We start from the raw sequence: 26,954 nt of genomic DNA, 5'->3' as shown, positions 1-26,954 counted from the left end.
GCCGACAACCATGCGAGAGTGTAACAATACTGCTACGGTAATTAGAATTAGCACGATGAATACTAATAGTTAAGGTGAAAACGACACGTGGAATAGATAACATTCGACGCCATTCTCGGAGAGCTACCTATTGATTTTCACCACGTTTTTCTTCGAGTGGTATCGTTAAACTTAAACCTAATCATGCAACGTAAGATAAATACTAACATATATTAATAATTTATCCAGTTATATTACTACCAGAAGAAAGTTCAACAAAAGTAACAATAATAAAAATAATAATAATAATAATAATAATAATAAAACATTCCCGGAACACCAGAAAGGCAGATTGAGAGAGAGAGAGAGAGAGAGAGAGAGAGAGGGGAAAAAAAGTTTTCTAGATGTTTAAAGCATTCAATATAATAGAATAGGCATAATGAATTATCTTGCAATCTTTAGCAGAAGAAATATGATAGAAAAGTGTTAATATCATAAATCTGAAAAAGGATAATACAATGAAATTCAAATTGTATTGAATTTGCGATACGTATTATTGTGTAGATTTTAATAAAACGACAAAAACGGTTGTTGTCCAAGAAATTGATGTGTTCAGAAAAGAATAAGAGATTTGCACCTATACTGACTAAACTAGAATACAAATCCTGGTCAGATAAAAAGAAAAAATAATTGAAATTGAATACATCATACTGACAATAACTTGCAAAATCAATAGTACAGTGTAGATTAGAATAAAAACAAAACAAGAAATTGGCACCTTAAAAAATAATTCTAAACACTTGTTCATGTATTCTCGTGATAAGATGCATACAGTATTTGTAAAATGATATAATATACGTATTTATGAAAAATACTGACAATGACATAAGGTAAAAAACGAGGATAGAGGAAAGACACATATTAAGTGGTTAAATGGATTTTTTTTCGAGCAAGGCTAAATGGTACAAGGCGGAGATTTGAGATGAACTTGCCCTGCAAAGTTATGGAAACACGTTAGCGGAATCCTGTTGATATTAGTAGGTAGCAAAAACAAGAACAGTAACAAAATGTGTTAGGGTGATGACAAGATGAATTACGGTTTAAAGGGTATCGATTCACACCCATCGACAAGAGTACACAACACACAGGCTAAGAAATTGATGCTATGTTGCATACTAAGTACATCACGTTGATAGGATTTTGATGTGTTCATGCACTGAAAAGCAGGTAAAGTCTTGCTGGCTAGACGAATGGGAAATTGCAGCGTAGAAAATAGTGATAAGCATCCAAAGCGTAGGAGTAGCGGAAATTGCTCTAATAGTAATTTTCAATAGAAACACCAATACAATAAATGTATTATTTACGTGATTTCAATTGAAATAAAAATTATAACGGATCCATGCAGAAGTGACGGAAAAACGACTTCAATCTTCAGATTTTCGATCAAAAAATATAATTTTCAATTTTGTGAAAAGTCGTTGATTCCATGCAACGTGCCTATTTTCGGATTACTAGGGATACAGGAATGAAATTGAAGGTATATATTTTTGAAAAGGAAATCAAATTTTTTTTGGTGGGCTTTAATGCATGGAAAGGCAAAATATGTACAGAATTGAGAAAAAGAGGAAATGAGACCAAAATCCAAAGATTGTTGTGCCTGTTAGATAATGAAATCATACACTGTTTCATTTTCGTATTTAATTTTTCATAATCTAAACAATACACTGATACGGGATATACGACCTTTCCCGTTGAGATATAATCTTGCTCTGTACATAGCAAGATGAATTATTAATCAATTTAACGATTTTATGCTAGACTTAAATAAACAAATGACTTTCATGATCAAAATAATGCAGCCTTTTCTACCTTGTGAAGATTTTATTCATCTAAGTTATATGAATGTGGGCTTTGAGGAAAAATGGTCTGAGAGATCTTTTGCGCTTAGAAACATTGTATTAAGCGCATTACAAATGTAATGTATTATTATTATTATTGTTATTAGAAGGATATCGATATTGGTGCTGTTCATATCCTTACGTCGACTGAATTTCATGAATATATTAAACTATTCAATTTTCATACAGGAATTAAAACAAGAGTGAATAGAAGAACGTGCAAAGCTGCAATAGGACAAGAGGAAAACAAGGTGAAAACACAAAGAATTGTGACAAGCACTGCATGCTTTCACACGCACTCAAGTGTTACACGATTATCATGATAACGACTTTGATGATGCCCCTAGATGAATACAAAATGTACTTCTAGCGCGCTATCTTTAGAGAACAAGACGGCGTAACTATAGGGACTTAATACCTCGGAACTTTAAATGGCTATATAATTTGCCAAATTTGCGAGATCCCCCCCCCCAAAAAAAAAAAAAGAAAAGAAATAGAGAGAATCTGATACGAGGAAATTAAAATAATTATGTGGCATTTGGCATGTGGGATTTTTTTTTTTTTTTTTTTTTTTTTTTTTTTTACTGCTGGTGGGGAAGTTTTGTTGTATCCCTTAGAGTAGAATATAACATTAAAAAAAGGACGAAGGGTAACTCAAGATAAAGCCTCATGCCTTCTCTGAATAGACTGAAATTATGACCGGCCAACCGGACCACAAACTACGCATTAAGCCGACCGGACTATTAGTGCTTACTTCCTGGTGTCAGGGTCATTCGATGCGGGGGGCAATCTGGTGAAATTTTTCATCCAGTACATGGTGGGTGGCGGGAAGGCTGTGACATCACACTTCAGATAGGCGTCCTGTCCTGGAGCCCTCCTGACTTCGTTCGACCCATTCAGCACCACGGATGGAGCGTCTGTGGAATTATGGACGCATATCAGCTCTATATAAATATACGTCAATGTTGGCCTATACACGTACATGTTCAGATGTCTAATAAGTTCGATATCATGAAGTATAACGATTTACAATAGATTTATTCACATTACAATCAAATTCTTTTAATTTCATTTTAGAATTTTCCATGCTGCCAAAGGGAAGCAGGTAAATACACACATATAAACACATACATACCAAGAAAAAAAATGAAAATACATGGATAGCGCGTTCAAGAGTGTTAATAAAAAAGAATCCCCAAATCAAGGTTTATTGCCAGGAATGGGGTGTATGATTTGAAGAAAAAAAAAATGTTCAACATAAATTTTGACTTATGCTCTTTGTAATGATGTGTCTGTAAACACACTTTTTTGACATCTCTGAGGTATTACGACTTTGAAAATCTCTTTTGGAATGGCTAAGACATATAAAAGTAAAGTAGAACAAAGTAAAACAAAGTGATCATAATGAAAGTTTGGTCCCAACTTTTATCATGATTACTCTGTTTTGGATATCTCAGCCATTTCAAAGCCAATTTTCATCAAATAAATGGTAAATTCCTCTTGAAATCACATGCTCTTTCATGTTTATTCATAAGAGGTTTCTCATTTTCTCACGCAAAAATGTTAGAAAAGTGAAGTTAGGTCTTAACCAAAACTATAAGATTATCTTAACATGATATACTTTGTCCTTATGTACTTACACTGTACTTCCAGCTCTACAACTTCGAATACCAATGCTCCGCTTGGATTCAGTGCTTCGCATCTGTACTTGCCGCTCTGTTCCCTCGTGATGTTGGTCAAGTTGGCCGTCAATACACCTTTTGGCAGTAACGAAAGAAGATAGATATAACGCACACTAGCTGAATTTCGCGACATCAAAAGAAAAACGAACCCAGAGAGGTGGAAATACAAATTGTCTTAACATCATTGTCTCTCTACTCTTCCTCCCTCTTTTTTTTTTTCTCTCTCTCTACTTCTGTCAGTTTTTCCTTGGTATAACATCGATATGAAAAGGTATATGTGAAGGTTTCTAAAATTATTGGGTGTATCCGACAGTTAAGAAAGAACATTCCACGAAATATTCTAATTATGTTATATAATGCATTAATCTTGCCGCATATCGATGGTCTTGTAATCTGGGGCAGAAGTACAAAGTGCAATATCAAGAAAATACAAAAATTGCAAAATAGATATGCTCGTTTGGTTTTATATGCTGATTTTTCAATATCCAGTACTACTCTTTTAAGACAATTAAACTGGCAAACGATTATACAAAGGAGGCAATACCAAACGTATCGTTTTATGTATAAATTGATCAACGATATGGTGCCAGTGTATTTAAAAGAAATAGTTGTTTTTCGTAATGTCAATTTGCGAACTCGACATGCACTCTCTTGCCCACTAAAATCAATACATCCCGCACGGAATATTATAAGAGATCTCTGCATTATCAAGGGTCAAATCTTTGGAACGAATTACCTCGTTTTATGCAAGTTTTGTCATCTTTTCCTGTATTTAAAAAACAGAGTAGAATTTTATCTCTCAAGTTTTAACCCTATTGTGATTTTTTACACGAAAAACAGAGTGCAATACATGATATGATTATTTCTGTGACACCGGGAACTGACATATCATTTGTTCTGTTGTTGTTGTTGTTGTTGTTGTTATAGTTGTTTTTTAACTCGCGTTTTATATTCTCTCGGTTTCTTTCTTTCTTATTCATGCTGTATTCTTATCATAGTATACTTTTTGTTACACATATTTTTTTTTCTCTCTTTGCTATCTGGTTGATATGTTTACGTTTGTTTTGATCATAACGTTGTGCATTTGAATATATGTTTTTGTATCTTTTTATTGTGCAGGGCCCCTTGGTAGAGCAGTTTGTTAACTGAAAGGGCTACCCTGTTGAAATAAAACGGAAATAAATAAATAAAAATATTAAAAGGGGTTGCCAAGTAAGTGATCAGTGGGACTCAGTGGGAATGCTGGGGGATGATTGTTCCAATCCTTGTGGGATTCATTTAAGAGTATGTTATATATGTATTGTTGTGTGAAAATTGTTTGCTTCAGAATGGTCTCATATTCAAGTATTTTTTATGCAGTTTAATGTTTCCAGGTTAGCATGCCTGTACAGTGACGGGGCATTAAACGGCACATTACTTGAATATGAGAACATTCTGAAGCAAATAATTTTCACACAACAATAGATAATATAACAAACTCTTAAATGAATCCCACAAAAGTTGGAACAATCGTCCCCAAGCATTCCCACTGATTCCCGCTGATCAGTTACTAGCCATCCCCTTTAAGATTACACAAACAAATTTAGAATAAGCTCTAAATTATGACGTAAAATGTGCTTGTGCTTTTCCTTTCTTTCTATAAGATTATTCGAAACCGTTGCGATTTTTGCAATAACGATTAAATTTGTAGAAAGAAGGGTAGTCTTGTATAATAGGCCTACATAGATTTCGAAGTTTGATCTCTTCTGTCATATTTCCATGAACGTTTGTGAAAGATCAAGTAAAGGTAAATCGAGTTAAAAAGCAGCCGCCAAGATAGGAATTGATACATATTAGTATTTTTCATGAATCCGTTGTTCATCCCTAAACACAGATCGTGGGCTTAATATATAACATAGCAAATGTCTGCATGAAATTATCGAAATTCGCCAAAATCATCTGTACATTGCTTTTCAAAGCAGTGGGTGAAAAAACCCGGAGTCCTACAAAGTTCTGAATACTACGGCATCACCCCCAAAACACCAATAAACAAATATCACCATTCTAACAGTCTTTATGTATATATCTGTGAGAAAACTGGAAATCAAAATGGAGATGCGAGCAAATATTCACCTCTTAGAAGCATTCAGCTGTTGTTTTTAATTTCATTAATCAAATATTTTTCCTTTCATATATCATCAGAAATACCGGAAGCAAAGATAACCAAAACTTTATAATATGCCAAAACTTTGAGGCATTTGAGGCTTTGAGGATTCCTAGTAAGAGGATTGTCATGACTGAAAAACAAAATATTGACTGAAATCTATACCATCAGAATTTTCTCTGATAATAATTTTCTCCATGTCCCCAGTTGATGTTTCTCGAAACCAGGCAATGGTGGGTTTAGGCTCCCCAGTGGCGTTGCAGGTTAAGTAGGCCGTGTCACTCTCATTGTAAGACAGCTTGCCGGGAGAATTGACGCTCCAGTAGGGGGCATTCCTGGGACCGATGTAATTTATGGTCGCCCTGTCTGAAAATCGAAACAAAGAAAAAAAATAAAAAAAAACCACTTAGATACAATGGACTCTTGGTAGAATCAATCTGAAATGACAAACTTCAGATACTACGAAGTATTCATTCACGTGCTAACTGGCCAAAGTTCAAAATTCCTGTTCATAACCATACAACTATTTGAATGTATTTGAACAATCCATCGCTTTATGAATGACGGATTATGATAGATTCAAGAATACTACGGGGCTGGGCAGAAAGCAGTTTCATGATCAGATTCTCAATGCTCCATCCTTAGCTACTAGCCACAGATGATTGTACAGGACACTAATTTAAAAATGAAAATCACATAATAATTGTTTAACCATTTCTATGCCAATGAGTTAAATGTGTAAAAATTTCCCACACAATCTGCACATAGACAGATAAACGTGGCACACAGCGAGTTAGTAACACAAATGTTTGTACATTGAAATGTATAACATCTTTCTCAGTTCATCATTTGAAGAGTTTCATTACAAAATGGGTTACAGCTCGTTATTCCGAAGGTTCGTTATTCCGAAGGCTCTTCAGTCCGAAGATTCGTTATTCCGAAGGTTCGTATTTCCGAATTTCATTTTCGGATGAACAAATTTTCGGAATAACGAACCTTCGGAATAACGCCACAAATGTTCGGATTAACGAACCCTTTTTCATTTTCGGATTAACGAACCTATAGGTATAGGGAATTTGTGTGTTTCGGATTAACGAACCTTCGGAATAACGAACCTTCGGAATATCGAACCTTCGGAATAACAAACAGCACCCACAAAATGAGCTAAGTACCATTTTTTTACATTTTAAAGTCAACATCAGATAGAGCAAAAATTAAACCTTTCCAGTAATACCTCATTTGTAACATAACAAGGAATGTTCTAGAAGTTTTGATTAAAAATATCCTATATATTCTTGTCATTTTCTCTTTTTTTTAGTAGCTTCAATCACAAATATCCCAACTTAACAAGAATGGAGCTAGCTCATTTTGCGATAAAACTCACCATTTATAACTGATGGCAAAGCTGAATACGCATTCACATACTGATTTTATTTGAAGCTAAACACAAGGCTATATACGTAATAGGTAAGGTACGTTCTACAAGGAAAGGATTAACGTATATCCTATAAGCCTCAGTGACCTGCATTGTTCTCTTTAAATTCCCTAATCTGAAATTTGGTAATAATGATATTTACGTTCTGTTAGTGACGGTACCCTCCCCCTTTCTATGTATACAATATATATATATATATATATATATATATATATATATATATATATATATATATATATATATATTTATATATATATATACATATATATATATATATATATATATATATATATATATATATATATATATGATTATATTCTATTGTGTTTCCCCTTCTCCAATACATTGGGAAAGGCATGTTTTAGGAGTTAACTCCTCTGTAACCACCCTGCTGCCAACAGCCAAAAGTTTTCTTTTGTCTGACCTGCATGATGCGTTCCAATCACAGTAATCTCTTTACAGAGAATGAGGTTTAGATAGATAAAGTAAAGAATACCACCCAACTATATCATAATCATGCAACACATCCCGGAAGTGAAAACTGTCGTAGAAGACCATACTCGTGCATTATAACAGTATTAACTTTAACCGACGTTTTAGCCGTTGTCACGAGAGCGGAAGTACACGTCAATTCTGCAGACTTCAAGATGTATTTGGGACAGTTGCTCGTCACTCACATTTGTATTCAGTGCATGTGTGGTGCTTAAGTCAGGCAAGATATCAAAACTTGGCGGGAACGTGCGACCACCACGACAAAGGACCGCTGCTAGCCGTTGATCAATACGCACTCACTTTGTAATCGTCACCTTAATGTTCCTTATTGCTCTCTCGAGCATTCCTGTCTCTGCATCAAGGCAATTATATACTTTCAGCTAATTAGACAAATATATATACGTAAGTGGATGTCTTCTCCTCGTTAAAGTTGTCTCTTGTTAATGAGGCAAAGTCATTAAGCAAATCAGCATCTAAATAAGATTAGATGCTTTAGAATGTTTCGCATGTTTTCACAAGTATAGGTCTACCTACATGTGCGGTGTACAATCACAGAACCAAAACGTTGATCTCATTTATCTGTAATCTTCTCACTATTCCACGGGTTTGGGGATTAACGTTATCATAGAAATCATGTTATTGGTCAATATTCATTGACTACAATTCCTTCTCCCTGAAAGTAATGTTGGTTATAATTCCATAACATTCAAACGTACTTCATTTCTAATGAAGCGAATTCCGCCTGTTTGCTTTTATATAATTACCAACGAGTTTTATGGATCTACACTTCTACTTGTACATATAAATTATCTATACATTAAAAAGAAGTTGACTTGACTGTAAACTAGTCGTCGCCTTCCAATATAGGTTATCACGTACATGACACGGGGCATTTTGTATCAGGAAAGTGCAATCGAGAATTCTCAGCGGACCATGTTCTAGGTCACATATAATTTGCTTGTATGTGTCATGGCGGCGACGTCACAATGGTAGCCGTTTGAATGGTTCCATGAACACACAGCAGAGAAAGAAACGGGGAGGGAAGAACGAATGGATTTTGAATGAGGAATAGACAGAGAAAGGAGAAAAACGAAAGAGAGAAAGAGAGAGAAAGGGAGAGAGAGAGAGATGCTCATTTTGTTAGAGGGATCAAAGCCTTCATATTTGTATGTATCCAGTGAAAGAAAATGTGAGTATGTTTGTGTTTGAGTGTGAGAGAGATCTGCATGCATATTAGAAAGTATGTACTTTCATAAGTACGTATTAACTTTGAGGCAGAGGTGTGTAGTTGTGTGTATAGGAAACATTTCGTAGGCATGTGCGGGCATTTGCCTAAAACACTTGCCTAAAATATTTGCCTTGTCTTAAGTAAATATGTTCCTTCGCCATTAGCTCCATTAAATATTCGTATTTTTTAAATACATCAAACAATCTTCACACAAAAATATCTTTTCCCTAAATGCAGATGATCCTTATCATTAAAGAATATCGGATTAATCTTCCCTTCTTCAAAACTTCTATTAAGATAACCTGAAAGATATATAAAAAAGGAATTATTCGGATCAAGAGTAATTTGTATCGAAAGGACATAGAAGAATCTCAGTGAATATATAAAAAGTTTATTCATACGCAGTATTGAAATACAGTATTTAGCGCAAACACATACGTCGTAAGAGGCAACATCATCATCGTAATCGTTTCTTTTTTAATGCGTAACAATAGAAAAGGCTCATGGTGTGTTATAGATGACATTCTGAATAAAATCAGTAATAACATGCGATAGATAATTTTCCTGCCACCTCAAATTTTTTGCCGTGATTTTCTATACAAGAGAACCTGTTCAGATGGGGTTTTTTTTTTGTTTTTTTTTTTGTTTTTTTTGTTTTGTTTAAAATGAAACTCCAACGATTTTTATCGAGTTTCAAAGAAACAAAAGTCTTCGTCACGCTGACTGAAATAAAAAAAAAATGTTATTATCATGTTATTCCTCTGTGTAATGTTTTTAACAATTTATTTGAACAAGATGTTTTCACATGCTCATTAAAGATTGTCAGATTTTTGTTCTTTAAAAATGGTGAAACTTCAATCCCATCTAACTATAAGTCTATGTCTAGACCTCTTTTTTCCCCTCTAGACTGTTTGACAAAGTTGTTTGTTAGCAGCTTTTGATGTATAGCATGATAATACTACGCTGACTGCATTAGTCACTGCATTCTTTTAGACAAATTAGGGCACTACGGTATCAGAGGGATAACTTTATGATGGATTCTTAACAATCATCAGAACTGTAAGCAGAATGTTTTTGTTCATTCCTTTCCCCTATCCTATGCGTGCCACGTTAATTCTCTGCTCACAGGTTTGTGTGTGATATTTGTGCATGTGTGCAGGTATGTAAATTAATTCTATTGTATGAAGTTTCAATAATTGTGATTATTCACGTGAAGTTGGACCCCTTGGAAGACCAGCACGACCATGCGCTACAAAAACACCGTATTATTATTACTATTACTACTACTACTACTACTACTACTACTACTACTACCACTCCTACTAGTACTAATACTTCTACTGGTATTATTATTGTAACTTATATTTCTCAAGTAAAGATTTGATAGATATAATTATGTTATTGTATTCAATCAAATTTATGGAAAATGAATTAAATTGAATCACGTTGAATTACTGTTACGCCAAATTTCATAACGTTAGTAATGATAACTTTTCTTTATGTCTGAAAATATCAAGATTGTTACGGGCAGAAGGAGTTGTAAACATTCATATCTTGTGTACAGCAAAAAGCAAAAGCAAAGTAGATGTGGTTATGATGGGAAGGCGTCACAAGCCTCTATTTGCTTGCTAACAGTTATCTTTTCTAACACGAATTTAGGAAATGAGGAATATTCAATTCAATTCAATTCAAATCCTTTGTTTCCATTCTCATTTTTCTTACAATAAAACGTAACGCAGAATGAATAATCTACGAAAAACTGTTCTAATGTCTCGATGAATTACCGATGATAACTTTGCTATTAAGAGGAGGGGGCATATAATTTCTTAATTCCGAAAAAGACGTTGATAGCATTCGGGTGCATGATGTGTAATCCAGCACGTGGTTAAATTTGTCACCTTGCATCACAAAGCCAAAGTCGCACACCCTGACTTTATATTGTGTTGACTCAAAATAGGTGGGACCAGTTAACCTAGTCAATCTTAAGATTTCCATATTCTAGAAAAGGGCAATTCTTCTTCTACATTATTCTTAAGTTTGGGATATAAAAACGAAAGGGAAATGTTGTTTTTAGCAATTTTTCTAGAACACCTGTTTGTAGATAGTGTCATTAAGTAAGAGTCCCCTTGTCATTTCTTTAAAAAGAATACACATTCTTTACTTTCAACTCAACTTTTGTGAGAATGCTACTATAGCTTTGGTAATATTCATGGATAGAAATGAGTGTATTTACGGAATTAATAGAGCATATTCAATATCAGCTTCATCTGATGATCCGTTCATTGATGTTATTGTGACGTTTTACATCCTGCTTTTGTCCTATTCATTGCACAGAGAACGGCTTGGCACGGTTAAGCGCTTGAATAAGCCCTTAACTTCAAAGCCTCTTTATATCTCCTTAAACACTTTCCAAAGTGTGTTCCTTCTTTCAAGGAAGTCCTTTGCTTTTAAGTGAGTAAGTCCTTTCTTTTAAGAAAGTCAATTTGTGTTGAGTAATACATAATTTTAAAGATTAAAGGACAAGTTCACCTTCATAAACATAAGGATTGAGAGAATGCAACAATGTTAGTAGAACACATCAGTGAAAATTTGAGGAAAATTGGACAATTGATGCAAAAGTTATGAATTTTTAAAATTTTTGTGTTGGAACCGCTGGATGAGGAGACTACTACAGCTTATGAGCCATATGCGTACAACCGTATAAAGAAAATGAAAAGAAAATTCAACATATTTTCACTTTTTTCGCATAATAAAAGAGCACTTGACTTGCCTCTTTCTACAGGCAAGTGGGGAATAATATTACCCATAACATTTGTCGGTAACGAGTCGGGGGAATGTGTACTTTTTTTCAAAAGATGAAATTTTGTGAAATTCTCTTTATATTTTCCTTATATTGTTGTACGCATGTGACATCTAAGTTATTCACACACTGCAGTAGTCTTCTCATCCAGCGGTTACTGCACAAAAACTTCATAAATTCATAACTTTTGAACGGATTGTCCGATTTTCCTCAAACTTTCAATGATGTGTTCTACTAATATTGCTACATTCTCTCAATCCTTATGTTAATGAAGGTGAACTTGTCCTTTAAGGTCTGCTCTTTCAAAATATCCCCTTAAGTAAGAATTCCAGTCTGGTGACTTTTGGTTGGTTTTGAGATGCAGGGTCAAATTGGCCTAAGCGATTGTGACCATCATAGCCAAGTCGACAAAACAAGTTCGACAAATAGTAGCTACTCAGAGAGGGTTAGTCTTCGGCAAGACTTTATGATCATTACTGTCATAGAACACTGTGAACGCATGTTTTAATGAAAGGCTGTTTCCGCACATTATCATGTCTATCGCTACAAATGATTCATCATATGTTGCTCTTGCAACTACCGGTCACTGAAATAATTTCAAAACTCTCTCTCTCTCTCTCTCTCTCTCTCTCTCTTTTTTTTTTTTTTTTAGTCACCTCATCAATTGCTAACATACATAACAACGAAGCAAGCTGTACAAAGAAATAAAAAATCTTTGGCGGAAAAACCGCGAAATACCACAACTTTCTGATTGCAATCTGATTTTTAACAAACTGTGAAATTTATATTTTTTCATCAATATTTCTTATTTAAGGGTAGAGTGTTCCCTTATCCATATCTTATGACCCGTTTATCAAGGTTTACCTCAGCGAGAATACTCCCTCTGAGAAAAAGAATGCAGTTGAATGCACTGGAATATATTATACTTCAAATTCAACACGGACAGCAGCGCATTGCGTCACTTCGACGCTTGTGGCGGCCCCTGAATACCCAACTACATTAGTTCACACTTCGCTTGGCCCGCATGGTTTGAAAATACATTTATGTACGTGGCTAGAACTGCAAAAGAGGAGACAGCCACCTTTTAATGTAAGCTGAATATTACCACACATACACATAATATACGAGAAAGCTCAGTGTGATCCGAGTACATTCAACACGTGACATTCTTTGTCAACAGAAGTATTCTAGCGTAAACCTGCGATAGAAACGACACTCTTATTTTCGGTATTAAAGTGCATGTGTTTTGTTTTGTTTGTTTGTTTGGCCTTTTTTTTGGGGGGGGGGGGAAAGGGTTGGTGTGCGTGTGTGTAGATGGCAGTGTGTGCATACATGCGTGAATACTGAAATACCGACGTCGAGGCGCCACGTCACCCATGTTAATATTTGTCAAACGCCATAATGATCACGTCACGCGCTTAATTATGAGGAGAGAGAAAGAGAGAGGGAGAGAGAGATAATCATACAAAAATCATGTCGCATTTCGTGCGCGCACCACCTTTGCGCTGCGTGCGTACACTTGTGCGTACACGCCGAATTGTAATAGATTGATATAGGCATAAACGTACATCACATTAGGTTTATACAATAAATAGCACAATGTATGAAACAATCAATAAGCACAGTACATGCAGTACGTCTTGAGTTGCATCACTCCAATTGTTGTTCTCATTTATGTCAACAGTTTATAAATATATTCTCTATGCACAGTTGGCAATATATTCTTCTCCTTCTTCTTAGATTCATTTTACATACACGTGAATTCATTTTTATAGCAGCTGAACCGCATTAACATGCAGAAAATGAATTCTCATCAAAGACAAAACACGATAGCTGTACTATTTGCTTCTCAGCAGTATTCGTACCTAGAAAACCAAAATACACCTCATAAACATATCCTGATAAAACAAAGCCAATGTAGCAAAGCTCACGTTAAGGGGCGATAAAACTCTAAAAACTACTTGTTGCTCACTGACGTTGAAAATAGTGTGTAGGAAACGGTTGTTAAAAACAAGGAAGACAGATGTGACAGTCCTTGATATTTAATATATATATAAATATATATATATATATATATAAATATATATATATATATATATATATATATATATATATATATATATATATATATATATTCATATTCATATTCAATCTTACACTACTTGATAATGCATTCACAGATGGTGTATGGCTTGAAGATCAAACACCAACTCATCCCAGGGCGACGAACATCTTCAAGTCAGATTGATGGATTTCGCAGAATGGTTTCTATAGTTTCAGAGCAGTGGTGGCCTAATTTTTGCTGCCAGTCAATTAAAACTTAATTCCCTCTCTGTCAGTGCAACCGTACATTCCGTAAATTTTCGTACTGAGCACAATGAATGTGCTTAAATGTGTAGATCACATCTTACAGAGTCAATGCTTTTTTTTTTTCCTGATTCTACGATGCTATCTTGAGGGGGGGGGGGGGGTTTATTGGGATGTATAAGGTGTGGAAATAGACGAAGAAGCTTCTAGTTGACATCATTGCTCAGATGGATTTAGCATAACATGTTTCAATTAAAGGCATAATTTACCATTTGTAGATGAAACAAAACCCCAGCATTAGTGTTTCATATTGTATTTTTAATAAGTATTATTTCAGAAGTATTGTTAAATATACAAAATGTGAACAATAGTTATGATAAAAATGTTTCCAGACTTAACAGTCTACAGTTATGGTTTAATAAGAAAAATAGTGATATCTCCTTATATTTTAGGCTTTATTCCCAAAAAAAAATGTATATGGTAGGATGTTTTGTTATACAGCTGACCTACACATATGCATCAAAAGTGATGTCCTGAACATTATTTTAATCACTGCTCCCAAAGGTAAAGAGGACCTTTTAGAGATATTGACAGGTATCGTGACACCAAGCCGGCAAAAACAAGTCATGAACAGACAAGTGTCGTGAGGGGACACGACCTATCCTTTGCTCGACGAAAAAAAAAATGATCTGCATTCTAAGCAGAGAAACTTCACTGGAAATAGCAGTGTCCTTTTTAGCGGTTAATGTTCATGGGACGTTTGATTCCAGGAGCTTGGTGTAATAGCGACAGTAGAATACACATCATCACAGTCTCATCTGCATCATTGGTAAAGCGCGGAAAAATGGCCACGTGATGACGGCTGACGCCGAGCAAAATTTGGTAAGGTGCATCAGTTTTAACTTCTCAGAATAATAGTCTTTTCTCAGTAATCACTGCGATTATCCGTTCATTTTGATCTCCCCATTGTCTAATTACGTAGATCTGTCTCCGCTGTAAATTACATTCCTCCCTAGTTTGTTAAGATCGTTAATCGGTGTGACAGAAATAATGATTGTCAGCCTGCTGTCAATATCTTTCACCCTCTCTCTCTCTCTCTTTCTTCTGCCTTCGCTCTCTCTCTCTCTCTCTCTCTCTCTCTAGTTATGCTATATAAATACGTATATATTCCATATGTCTCTCTCTTTATCTCTCTATCTACCTATCTGTATCCTTCTGTACGTCTGCATAATTATACACAACCCACCACCCAGCACCCCGAACACCCAAGCCAAGCATCTACATCAACTGAAGGCAAATAATGAAATATGTATATATCGTGTATTTTTTTTTCTTTGTTTGCCGATGACAGACCAAGTTGTATCAAGATATTGCATAGCTAGGCTGTTCTGAATGATAATACAAGTGCTGTATGTCTATGTGTTTTCTATAACAGGCGACGTAAGTGATATGTTATGTTGATACGTTGTTACTGTGTGATATTTAGATATAACCAATTTGTTGTTGTTTTTTCCAAAGTCACCTCAAGTGCATGATTTCAAGTGTATTCCACACACATTGTAGCTGTAGATCTCACACGTGATGTTTTAATCAGAGTAATGCTGCAAGGAGTCACTTGATTTTTCTTGTCAGTTAACGTAGCCCCGATGAAGGTCCAAATGAAGGACCGAAAGCTTGGCGGCCATTAAAACCTGTTGAAATCTATAGCTACGCCTACCGTTCCTTCCGACTTCACATGGCTATTATCAGTGAAGTTTCTCGTAAACCAAACAATCCGTTCAATGGTTATGAATGTGTAAAATTTTGCTAAATCAATGTGATGTCATTACTCTATATTATAAAGAATATTACAGCAATTCAAGTGAGTACTGCAGCGACATAAAGAAATTTGAAATAACATTTCGACTCATTTCCATTTTCATTTTCGAGCATTAGTAGCATAAGTATTATAACGAAAGAGCACTGACTATTTTATGTCAGAAGACGGGGACGGGTATCAAAATGATATTAACCTCGACATAATTATGTCAGTAATATGTGGAATCTATTCACCCCTTGTATAAATAGACACAAGAAAACATGACCGTCAACAACATGTTACAGCAGGGAATATGAATCAAAATGTAGTTGTGATTACTTTGTGATCTCTTCGATGTGGAAAATAAAGGTAAGTCGTAATGGAAGACGCGTCTGTTACGGTCTGAAAGTGTAACTTGGTCTTAAAGTGTAACTCGATGCCTAGGCTTCTGAAAATGTGTCAGTCGCATATCGAGCTCCACCTGTGGTTGTGGATACATTATGAGCCCGTTGTTTCTGTCGTCTGCTCACTCACCACCCGTGGTTTTGAGTACGTTATCAGCCAGTTCTTTTGTCGTTTACTCGCTCGCTATAAAAATTGCACTTTGAAAGATTCGAGAATGAATTGCAGAGTATTGTTATTGTGGTGTTTGTTCCTGTTTTCATCGCTATTTGAGTATCAATATCAACCACGTCCAGGCATGCAGAGAGAGATGATGATTTTCAAAAAGCGGCTGAAAATGCGAAAATTCCTCCCCCTCCCCGTCCCCCTCCCCCTATCAGGGCACGCCTAGATACCGCCATAATCAAACATGAAACTTCAGTCATTAATGTCTTCATAGCACTTAGCTCTATCATATTTTTCAGTTCTAATCAAGAAGATAAAGAGAAAATCCAGAGCTTAAGAACTCTGAGGCTTCAACAACCCCTCCCCCCTCCGCCCAAGAAGGTTGGGGGAGGGGTAGCTCATTCAAATGAATATAAGTGTAAGATCTCATCAAATTAAAGATGTTATCTGCCAAGTTTGGTGAAAATCTGTTTGGGGGTTTTGAAGAAAATGAAAATGGTAAAGATTCATGGGCAGTTTTCATAGACATCCAGTTCATCGTTATTGTACCATCGGTAATACCGATGATTTGAACAAAACAACATTCCCTGGCAGCGTTTGTACATTTCCCGTCAAAAATTGAATGTTTATAAATTTCCCGGCTCCACACGGGGTCCTTCTCACAATAAGACCCCGCAAAATTATATCAATCGCTTGATATAAAAAAAGTGCCCATAAGCGATTAGAAATTTGTATTTCTAAGTTTAATCAATCGCTTGATATAAAAAAGTGTCCATAAGCGATTAGAAATTTGTATTTCTAAGTTTATACTTTATTTTCTCTCACCTCCCTGTTTCTATATACGCAGAACTATACACGTTCTTGCTGAACACTTAAAGTTTCGACTTAAGAGAAAAAAAAAATCATCATAACATTCTCAGCACGCCTACCTGTTATCAACAGTTTTTGATAATTTTAAGAATGAATAAGACCAGACCCAATGTTGGAAACTTAAACATTTGACTTTCTTCTGTACTTGATTTCTTATTTATTTCAGGCCCCTTCATAAAGTGACATCATGTTCTGAACTAGTTTTCATTTCACCACATCTCAGTCTTTTATCCCACAAAAACTCCTCAAACGCTTTATATCTAGGTTTTCCCAGTCAATTTCGTGCCTCTTTCAGTTTAATTCCTTATTGCTGCATTCAATTTAGCAAAATTAAGCCTAGATGACATATTCGGTATTTCAATTTTGTGATCTTTATTCAAATTCATTTTGGAGCATTCGAATTACCGCCCTCATTTTAATCAACACTTTTTTTTTTCAACTCAAGCACCTTTTCGCTATTCTTTCACTCAATTTACAATGATACAATCTCGTTATGCTTCGCCTGTTCATTCCAATTCATTTTGGGCATCCAATTTAACATGTTCTGGAATCACTTTAACAGACATGTTTATGCTTTAGTTCTTTCTTTATTTTCTTTCATCACAGTTATTGTTTTGTAAGCATCATAACATTTGATATTTTCGTATTTATGTTAGAGATTTAGACAACAATTTTTTTTTTTCAATGTGCTAAATTGAGTCTCCCAGTCCGAAGATAGAGAATTTGGCCACAACTTATCTGACCGTTGACGCCTTATTCTTAGTGTGTTGGCAAATTCTATTGGTAGTCAAGGTTATGATCCTCAGATGATTTTATATTTTTTTCCTCTGTCTTCTTGAGATATACGTCTATATCTAATTTGTGCTGTCATGACTGTATCCAGGAAGGTGAAGTGAGTCTGCAGGTACTGGTACATGTAGGCCTCTAATGATCACCATGACAGAAAAGGGGTGTTAAAGAACAACAAACTCGAGTTGTATAGGGTAAAAAATATGATACTTTTACAATGTTTGTTTGTTTGTTTGTTTGTTTGTTCATTTTCCATCTGTGAAGATGGCTGGATAGCCCATATTCAGCTATGTTAAGCTGGTCTTCCATGGGGTCCAGTTGAATGTGAGGTGGGACCACTTCACCGGGTTAAACACCCTGCTCTTTGCGATGAATGAATGAAGCGGGTTCTTTTACGTGCATGACTTGTTACTCTCTCATACACGGGACCTTACACACAACATTGCTCAGTCCAGACTCGGGTTCGAACCCGGGCCGCGTGATCGTGAGGCAGACGCGCTACCGACTGAGCCAACTCACCGCCGTGAATGAAACAAAAAGTCACATTGAAATACACATGTTTATATGTTTCACCTTTTCAAACTAAATTGAATTGAAACAATTGAATGCACCTGATAATGAAAACTACTCTTTTTAAACGTTTTCAGATAGGCCCACGCCCTGCATAATTTTTCTCTCTTTTTCTTGCCTTATTCATTTCCTTTCTTTCTAACTGTATCTTCCTGTGTGTGGTGTGTGTGTGTGTGTGTGTGTGTGTGTGTGTGTGTGTGTGTTTGTAATCATTATTGACATATCGATTTTCCCCTTTACTTCTTTTTTATTATTTTTTTTTTTCGGTGAGATTATTTACCGTCGCGGTACGTATGCCAACACATTGGACTATGAAATGTGTGCGCGACGCGATGCACGCGACCGCATCCGCATCGCTCTGACACATTTTCAGGAGCCTAGGCATCGAGTTATACTTTAAAGGGTGTGTACAGTTCTTGTCGAGGTGAGGATTTAGCTTTTAACATTTTGCGAGATATTCAGAAACCAATCTATGAGATGTCAAAGAGCATGCAGTTCTAAGGGGTATCAAAAGTTTATTCGATGAAAATCGGTTTTGAAATGGCTGAGATATCAAAAAACAAGGTAAAACTAAGAGATCCTAATAAAGTTGTGGCATGTCGCCTTTTATCATTAGCACTTTTTTGGATATCTCAGTCATTTGAAAACCAATTTTCATCAAATAAACGTTGAATCCTTCTTAAAATTACATGCTCTTTCATATTTCATAAGAGGCTTTTCATTATCTCACTTAGGAATGTTCAAAACATGAATCACCACCTCAACCAGTACTGTACAATCCCTTTAAGACCGAGTTACACTGTAAGACCGTAACACGCATCTCGTATACAGTCAAGTTAGCCCAAAGTAGCCTTTTGCGAAGGCGGCTCGCAATGGACTCGCATACGGCGGGCGGTGGACTCGCGCGCACACAGAGCTCGCCGGTTGCGCGCTGTGTGAGAGAGTCCATTGCTCTCTATGTGCGTGTGCTGAAATTAGAGCGAGCTGCCTTTGCAAAAGGCCACAAATTTTGTAAACCTCTCCTTTCTCTTTTTCTCGCGCACCCTGTTATCGTCTGCGGGACTAATCGGCAAATTAATGTACAAACTGTTTGCTGGAGCGTACAGACTGGAAGATGGAAAATCTATTATTCAAACTGTGGCAAAATTAATTCATGTCATCGGTAGCGGCCCGAGCGAGAAGACTTGCCTCCTTCCTCGAATCTATGGCGTGGAAAGCATGCCGCTCAGACAAATGGATAATCTCCTTGTGTGTCTTCATCTATATTTGATGCTCAATTGAAATAGAAAGTTGGTAATATAATGAAGTTAATAATTACCCCCTCCCACCCCTCCCCATTCAAAATTGGAGCACGTTCTTTCCATCATGCTGTGCTCGTGGTGGTTGTGCTGCTGCTGTATAGACTGATAATTATGCCGATCACAAGGGCATGCATTATTCTGACAAAACAGAGTGCAAAAAATAGTCGCTATCATATATCATGAAAAAAAAAAAGACCAAGGGTCTTGCGCTCACTTTATCCTAGCAAGTGCACATTCCACGCGATGTCACGCTTGCAGAGTATGCCTTAAAGGGGAAATCCAGTCCAAACATAAGTTAGTCTGATAAGAAAGAGTAAAATGTTACGAGTTCAACGGTATAATTTTGTTCTAAATCAGACGACAAATAAGGAATTATGACATTTGGAAGTTTCGCTATTTTGGGGAAACATTTCTTGAACAGTCAATATGAATATGAAAATGGCAAAGTGAGCATGTCATCCCCTCGCAACTTACCATTATAGTTTGTACATAAAATTTTGAAATTTCCAGTTTTTCATTCAAAAGCAATTATGCCTGATGCTCAAATCCTCATATATCCGACTGCTCACTATTCTGAAGTTATTCAACCAGGAATAACATCATATTTCAAACTTCAATGACAGAAATATTGAATTTTCGTCATTTTTTTTTGGGTACACGAAAATTGTGAGAGTATGAAAGGGTTAGCTCACTCATTTGCATATTCATATCCACTGTACAAGAAATGTTTTGCAGAAATTAGCAAAACTTCAAAATGATAATAATAATAAACCGTATATGTATAGCGCATATCACAAAAATAGATTAATGTCTCTTTGCACATTGAAGGAAGAAACTAACAGAAATTAGGAAAATAGACATGAGAGAGAGAGAGAGAGAGAGAGAGAGGGGAGGCAAAACAAGATGAAAAGTCACAGAGCTGTGACAAACATTGTATAGTGTTAAAACTAGTCCATGGACATGTTAAAGAGATATGTCATAACTTCCTTATTTTTCTTTATCGATACCTTACATTGTATGTTTGGCTCAGGTGAGCTAAAACTGAACAGAATTTTAAATATCTCATTTCTTTTGCATTGAACACATCGGTGCAAAAGGTTGATAAAAGTAATAAGTCATTTCACTGGGCTAAAACGACAATGTTATTGTAAAAAATTTCCGCCACATTCGCATTCATTTTTTTTTTGTTTGGGCAATAAAATGTCACTGTCCCATCTAGACCTACAGACGTGATAGTATGAGATTGGTATGCGACAGGTCGCTCGCAGTCAGGTATAGACCAATTGGGTTTGGGTACTGGGTACTGCTTTTTTATGGTAATTTCTAACTGTGGGGGTTAAGGAATGCCTAACAAAAGATAATTTATGCACTGACATAGCAACACAAGGGTCCTGCTCATTGCATAACCCATTAAAAGTACTTTTGTTCTTCTTTGGAAGCCACCAAGTCATGACCGCCAGAAGTTAGACCTACTGTACAGTGCTCTGAAGTCGGATTCATCTATATGTATGCCCGCTTCACAATAAGGCAGGTGACGCTACAGGCAGGATGGGTGATTGTTACGTCATGAATGGGTTGAGAATACTAGTACTCACACTCTACGACGAGTTGAAACTGCATAGAAACAGTGCACGCATCCTCTGTTCTTTTCACTTCGCATACAAACGTGCCTGTGTCTCCCCGTCTGAGAGATTCAATCGTAATGTTCGAACTCGGAGGATTCATGGCTAGGTTGACTTCCGCCGTATAGCGGGCGTCGCCACCCCTGACTTCATTCCCCAGGAGTATTAAAGTGTTGGCTCCTATAAAGAACGAACGAAGCAAGAACATGTAAGAGATAGTACTACCATGACTCGTCGGTTTAGTAAGATGTAACTGTTAGATAGTTATCAATAAGACATACTAATGGTAAAAATAGTATTAAATGAACAATTCATCAAATAATTTATTTACTGATGATTTATGTACGTCACAAAAAAGTATTTACATTTATCATAAATTATGTTCTTAAAAAATCTCATTAGCACAATACCTTCCTGAAAAAAAAAACCTTGTACGGCAGCTATACGCAAACTTGAACTTGATGTTTTCGTCCTAATTTTTACTGGTACCTTAACTCTTTATGTGCTACGTTCGCACGCCCGACTCGGTCGACGGTGTGCCAACTTCGCATATGCTGCTCAAACACACAAACCCGCCCAATCCGATCGATAAATCGCCAAATGCCGCGATACAATGAAAGCGTTTATCGCTCTCCCGCTCCTCTCACTTTAATAACTTGCATTTTACATCAGTGATTGTCTAACAGCGGTGTTCTCTTCTGGATATGCACGTAAATTGTAAGTTTCTGTCAATGTTTTGTGTGAAAACGCCATGCCTTTACACTAATGTAATTACTGGTCATGTGAAAGAAAAACAGTCATAGATTTGTCATACAACAATACATCAAAGCAAAGCTTGACATTTTCTCCAAAACTTTACTCACTATTTGTCCAGCTCAACAGAAATCTATAGAAATAACATAGACTTGAAAAACAGAGCGACATCTCAAAGCATTACTACGTTAGCGTCTCAAAATAATGTGACACACAGGGGGTTTCCACCATGGCACATGAAGAGTTAAAGAAAATCCCACATCGTTTTCTGGTTAGTGCCAACGATAAACGTCTTATCATGTATAAACTATAACATTCTAAATCAATATGTTTTTATGCCATGATATTCTTCTCTACCTCCCAAGTAAGACGGTTAAAGGGCCCAGAATGAGTCTGAATGAAGACTACTAAATAATTAGGAAGGTGGCGTTAAGAAGCACGCGTGCTCTCACCTGGATCACTTGATTTCTTATGGTGCCAAAATACGTTACAGTTGTCTGTGTTGCCGGCGAGAATGCAAGGAAAAGTTACCGAACGCCCTTCAGTGGCTGTCTTGTTTTCAGATACGCTTCTGAATTGTGGCATTGTGGCTTTACCTATCGCATACGACAGATATAAAGAGTTGGAGAGAGAAAAAAAAATCCTATTTTACATCATGAAATAATCATGATAAACGACAAATATTACCACAAAAAGATAGAAAAACCAAGTCACATAAATTTGGTTTCTTGGAAGTGATGACTAAGCGCTTTTCACCATTACGAAAGTAATCAATATAACTACTTCAGTGTATACTATTACTATTTTTGTCATAGTTGGTAGTTTTCCAAATGTATTCCAATGTTTCTTCAAATACAATTCACATGGAATTCAAGTCTCGAATTCTATACACTCTGATATGAAATGTAAGGAGACAGTAAAAGTTTTAAGAAAGCTTTCAAGCAGATTTTACTTGAAAGGTATACTGGAAGTAATCAATATCATTCTGACTAACAGATTAGCATGATAAGGGTGTGTTTGTTTGTATTGTTAATGTGTTTGTATATGGTTTTGTTATGAGTGTGAGTGTACGTGCGTGTGCCGGCCTTTTTTTGTCAGTTATACTTTATAGAAAGGTGAGAAAAGACACTGTATTTCGAAACGTCGCAACAGTGAGCTTGTTTTCCATTTTTTATTCAACTGATGATCCTGTACTTCGATTGGGCGAATGAGAAGAATTTACATCAGTCAACAGTATTTTATTTACTTTCCCTGAGGTAGTTTTAAATAAGGCCCATTGCCTTCTCATTAACCCTTTCACTAGCGATATCTTTGGTTGTTTTGCTCGTTTGTTTTGTCACATTATCATGTTATACTTTCAATATACTTATGTTACACTTTTATGTATGCATGTTTTTTAAGTGAAAATAAATGAAATGACATGAAATGAAATGAAATGAAATGAAATGAAATGAAATGAAATGAAATGAAATGAAATGAAATGAAATGAAATGAAATGAAATGAAATGAAATGAAACATGAAAACTTTATAGACGCATCGTCGGAAAGCCCGCCGTGGGCCGTTTTGCTTACACCCAGTCGTTCTGTTTCCTTTCCCAGTAGATTGCCTAGTATATAATAAACTATGCAGTGTGACACCAGTACTTACAATTTCCATCCGCCGTGGACCACTGGTAGAGCAAACACACTAGAAGGAGACACCAGGCGAGAGAACACTGGACGATTGGTGGCGCCATTTCTGTGAATATTCAATTTAATGACAGGTTATGCCAGATATCACATATTAAAATGTGAGGTATAATTCTGAACGACTAAATCTAGTGCATCGTTTGAAGTGTGACCAGGAAACGTATTATACGTGAAGGAAAACCCCATTATTTAATACCAGAAAAAAATCAAGATAATAACAATGATAACAATAATGATAATAACAATAATAATAATGATAATAACAATAACAATAATAATAATAGTGGCTACTTGTAAAGCGCACAGGTCTACCTTTCACTGCTCATGACATTTCAAAACTGAAGATAGATATATACATCTATATACATGATCAAACATGCCAACAAAGAAGAAAATGGCAATCAAAAACAAACATACACCAAATGGAGAATACAATATTGTTCCGAACATTAATGACAGCAATTACAGTCCTCAGTGTGAGAGGAACACAAACTTTTTAAGTTTGGATTTTTAATGATGTATTTTGACGGTATACGTGTATTGGGAGTTAGGCCCTACTGTGTATTTCTCTACAAACAAGTTCATAGTAGACAACAGTGTAACATGATTTCTCAGTGGGACCACGTGACAGTTAGTAAAGCTTTCGTTGCTTGCACAATCGTGAATTAAGACAAAGTGGATTATAACAGTCAGTCCGCAGGCCCGTATGCAAATGAGGTTGACTGCTCGATTTATCCGCCGCTCCCGATCTTCCAGTTGTATCGACTTGGTGACGTTTGCAAATACTAGGTGTTAAAAACTGTCAGTTTCTTTTCTTTTTTTCTTTTTTTTACTGCAACAACAGATTTCTTCTCAAGAACTGGTTGACTATGCACTACATGCGCGTTGTCAACTCTTATACAATCATATTTCACTGATGCGTTAAAAAAAGATTGAAGTATATAAATGCACCTGGGCGGACCATATACGGTCATGCAGTCTATACCTCGTTTGAACCCTCTTACATTTTTATTTTGCTGCGAAATTCAAAATACACATCCTGGTATGGTGACGTTCTCTATCGATTTTTTTTTCTTTTTTCCCTTCCCAATTATTTTGATTTCATGTAAGTTGATATCGGTTCGTTTTATTTTGTTTTGTATTGCTGTCTTGTGTATTTTCTGAGGGTCCCATATCGTACAAGCTTTGCCTCTTAGTGGGACCCTCCATTTCCATCTCCATCCTTAGTTGACTTGTATTATACGCTTTATTTATATATTAACAAAGATATAATTGCGGGTTTTTTTCATCTGCTACTCATTTTCATATGTACTTTGTTAAATCACATTCTGCAATTACATGTGTATTACAAATATCCTGTACATTATGCATTGTATATAATTTCTTTGTTTATTTGAATCTTGACTCTTCTCTACCAAGATATCATTCTACAAAAGAGATGCATGGCCTAGTTACGTCGTGACAGTGCTCTTATGCATTTTTATTTTATCTATGTCAGTCAGGTGAAAGTGGAAAATACATCATATTGCCACATGACTCAAAAGAAACTAAAGTGAGTGATTGCAAGTAATTGACAAATTGCCCTTTTACCTTAAGAAGCAGCGATTAATCAGCGTTTTTTGTATAATAGTCATTATTCAATTCAATTCAATTCATTGTTTATTCAGTCATCCATTCTTCGCAGTTGAGTATAGTATCTGAATTGCGATAATTGTGTATACATAGTAAAATGACATAAGAATAAGAATTATGGACATGCATGCTCATATTGGACGCAAAGCAGCAATCTGCTGACCGTATCCACAAGACTACCGAGTACCGAGCTTCGCCGCCCGACAGGCGGTGTTGGTTCTAAACCCTTATAGCAGCGGGTATAGCGTATTTATTCATATTAATGAATTCTGGCTTCGAAATCAGTCCGTGTGTGTATCCTTGCTATTTCTAAAAATACTGAATAATCAGTGCCTATTTACGTCGATGAATAGCAATCAATTGGTAATAAAAACAACTCGATTCTGATTGGAAAGAGTGACTATTGATGTAAGATTAGTTGAAAAACAAAATACAGAATCAGAAATATCGCTATGGCCACTGGTATGCCTCCTCCATAATCCATGATTCTCCCATTACATCTACAATATTACGTCTTGACAATGTATAATGTGGGACAATTGTTTTACAACAGGTTGAAATACTGCATTCATCTTAATCATTACTTCTGAATTGTAAGGAAGCAATTAATCAGATCATTCGAACGCCATCTTAGTTTGACAATCCGGGGACCGGGAGGGATAAATTACCAAGAAACACAAACTAACTTGATATTCTAAAGGGAAGGATTACTTGAAGACGAAAGATGCAGACATGATAGGATAAGTAAAATCTACATCAATATTTAATTCTATCACTTCGCTCATAGGACATAACTTTCCTTGAAACTGCGAGAGCTACAAAGTATCAATTTTCACTTTGTATTGTTACTTCCCTTTCTTGCATGTCAAAAGGATTGATCCTTCATCTACAAAGCAATAAGGTGTAGCTGTTTACGAGAAGAACACTGTCCCTCGTCAGTTCTTTCATCCTTCACAAGGATTGTGTTCGCTCATTGCGAATTGATAAGAGCAACACCGAATGACATCAATGCGAAGCGTAACCTTAAACCTGTCGGGAAATGTAAAAAAGGCCAGGGACCGTAGTGTTAACACTTCAAACAGAAGGAAGTTGCGACAAACAAAGACACGGACAGACAGACAAACAGAAAGAAAGACAATTTTGTAGACAAAGGCACCGAGAGAGACAAATAGACAGAGAAACCACAGTTAAATTTCGAAAAACAGAGAAACACAGACGAACAGAGAGAGGTTTTCAGACATAAAGGCAAAGGTAAAAACTCATACAAATAGAGATAAAACACAGACTTAAGAAGATCAAGGCTGTTCACGTTTATCCTGTCTATCGTTTTCACTTTACAAACAGTAACTAACGTTATAGACTTCTCGCGTATTTGTCATATTTTGTATGCATTATTTAC

The 26,954-nt window shown here is 36.0% G+C and overlaps 1 protein-coding gene across 1 annotated transcript in view; it reads right to left on the bottom strand.

The window, feature by feature from the left end:
- Positions 1-23,970, bottom strand: part of LOC140229794 (limbic system-associated membrane protein-like) — a 32,875-nt gene extending 8,905 nt beyond the window's left edge. The window contains exons 1-4 of the mRNA XM_072310029.1: positions 23,883-23,970; positions 5,868-6,068; positions 3,518-3,634; positions 2,632-2,794 (exon numbers count right to left, since the gene is read on the bottom strand). Coding sequence (XP_072166130.1) covers positions 2,632-2,794; positions 3,518-3,634; positions 5,868-6,068; positions 23,883-23,970 — 569 coding nt within the window. The remainder of the gene's footprint in view (positions 1-2,631; positions 2,795-3,517; positions 3,635-5,867; positions 6,069-23,882) is intronic.
- Between the last annotated feature and the right edge of the window lie 2,984 nt (positions 23,971-26,954).

The sequence above is a fragment of the Diadema setosum genome, chromosome 6, assembly GCF_964275005.1.
Source record: "Diadema setosum chromosome 6, eeDiaSeto1, whole genome shotgun sequence".
In the NCBI taxonomy this organism is placed as follows: Eukaryota; Metazoa; Echinodermata; class Echinoidea; order Diadematoida; family Diadematidae; genus Diadema; species Diadema setosum.
The sequence above is the reverse complement of the archived record's forward strand: the minus strand, read 5'-3'. Positions and strand labels throughout refer to the sequence as shown.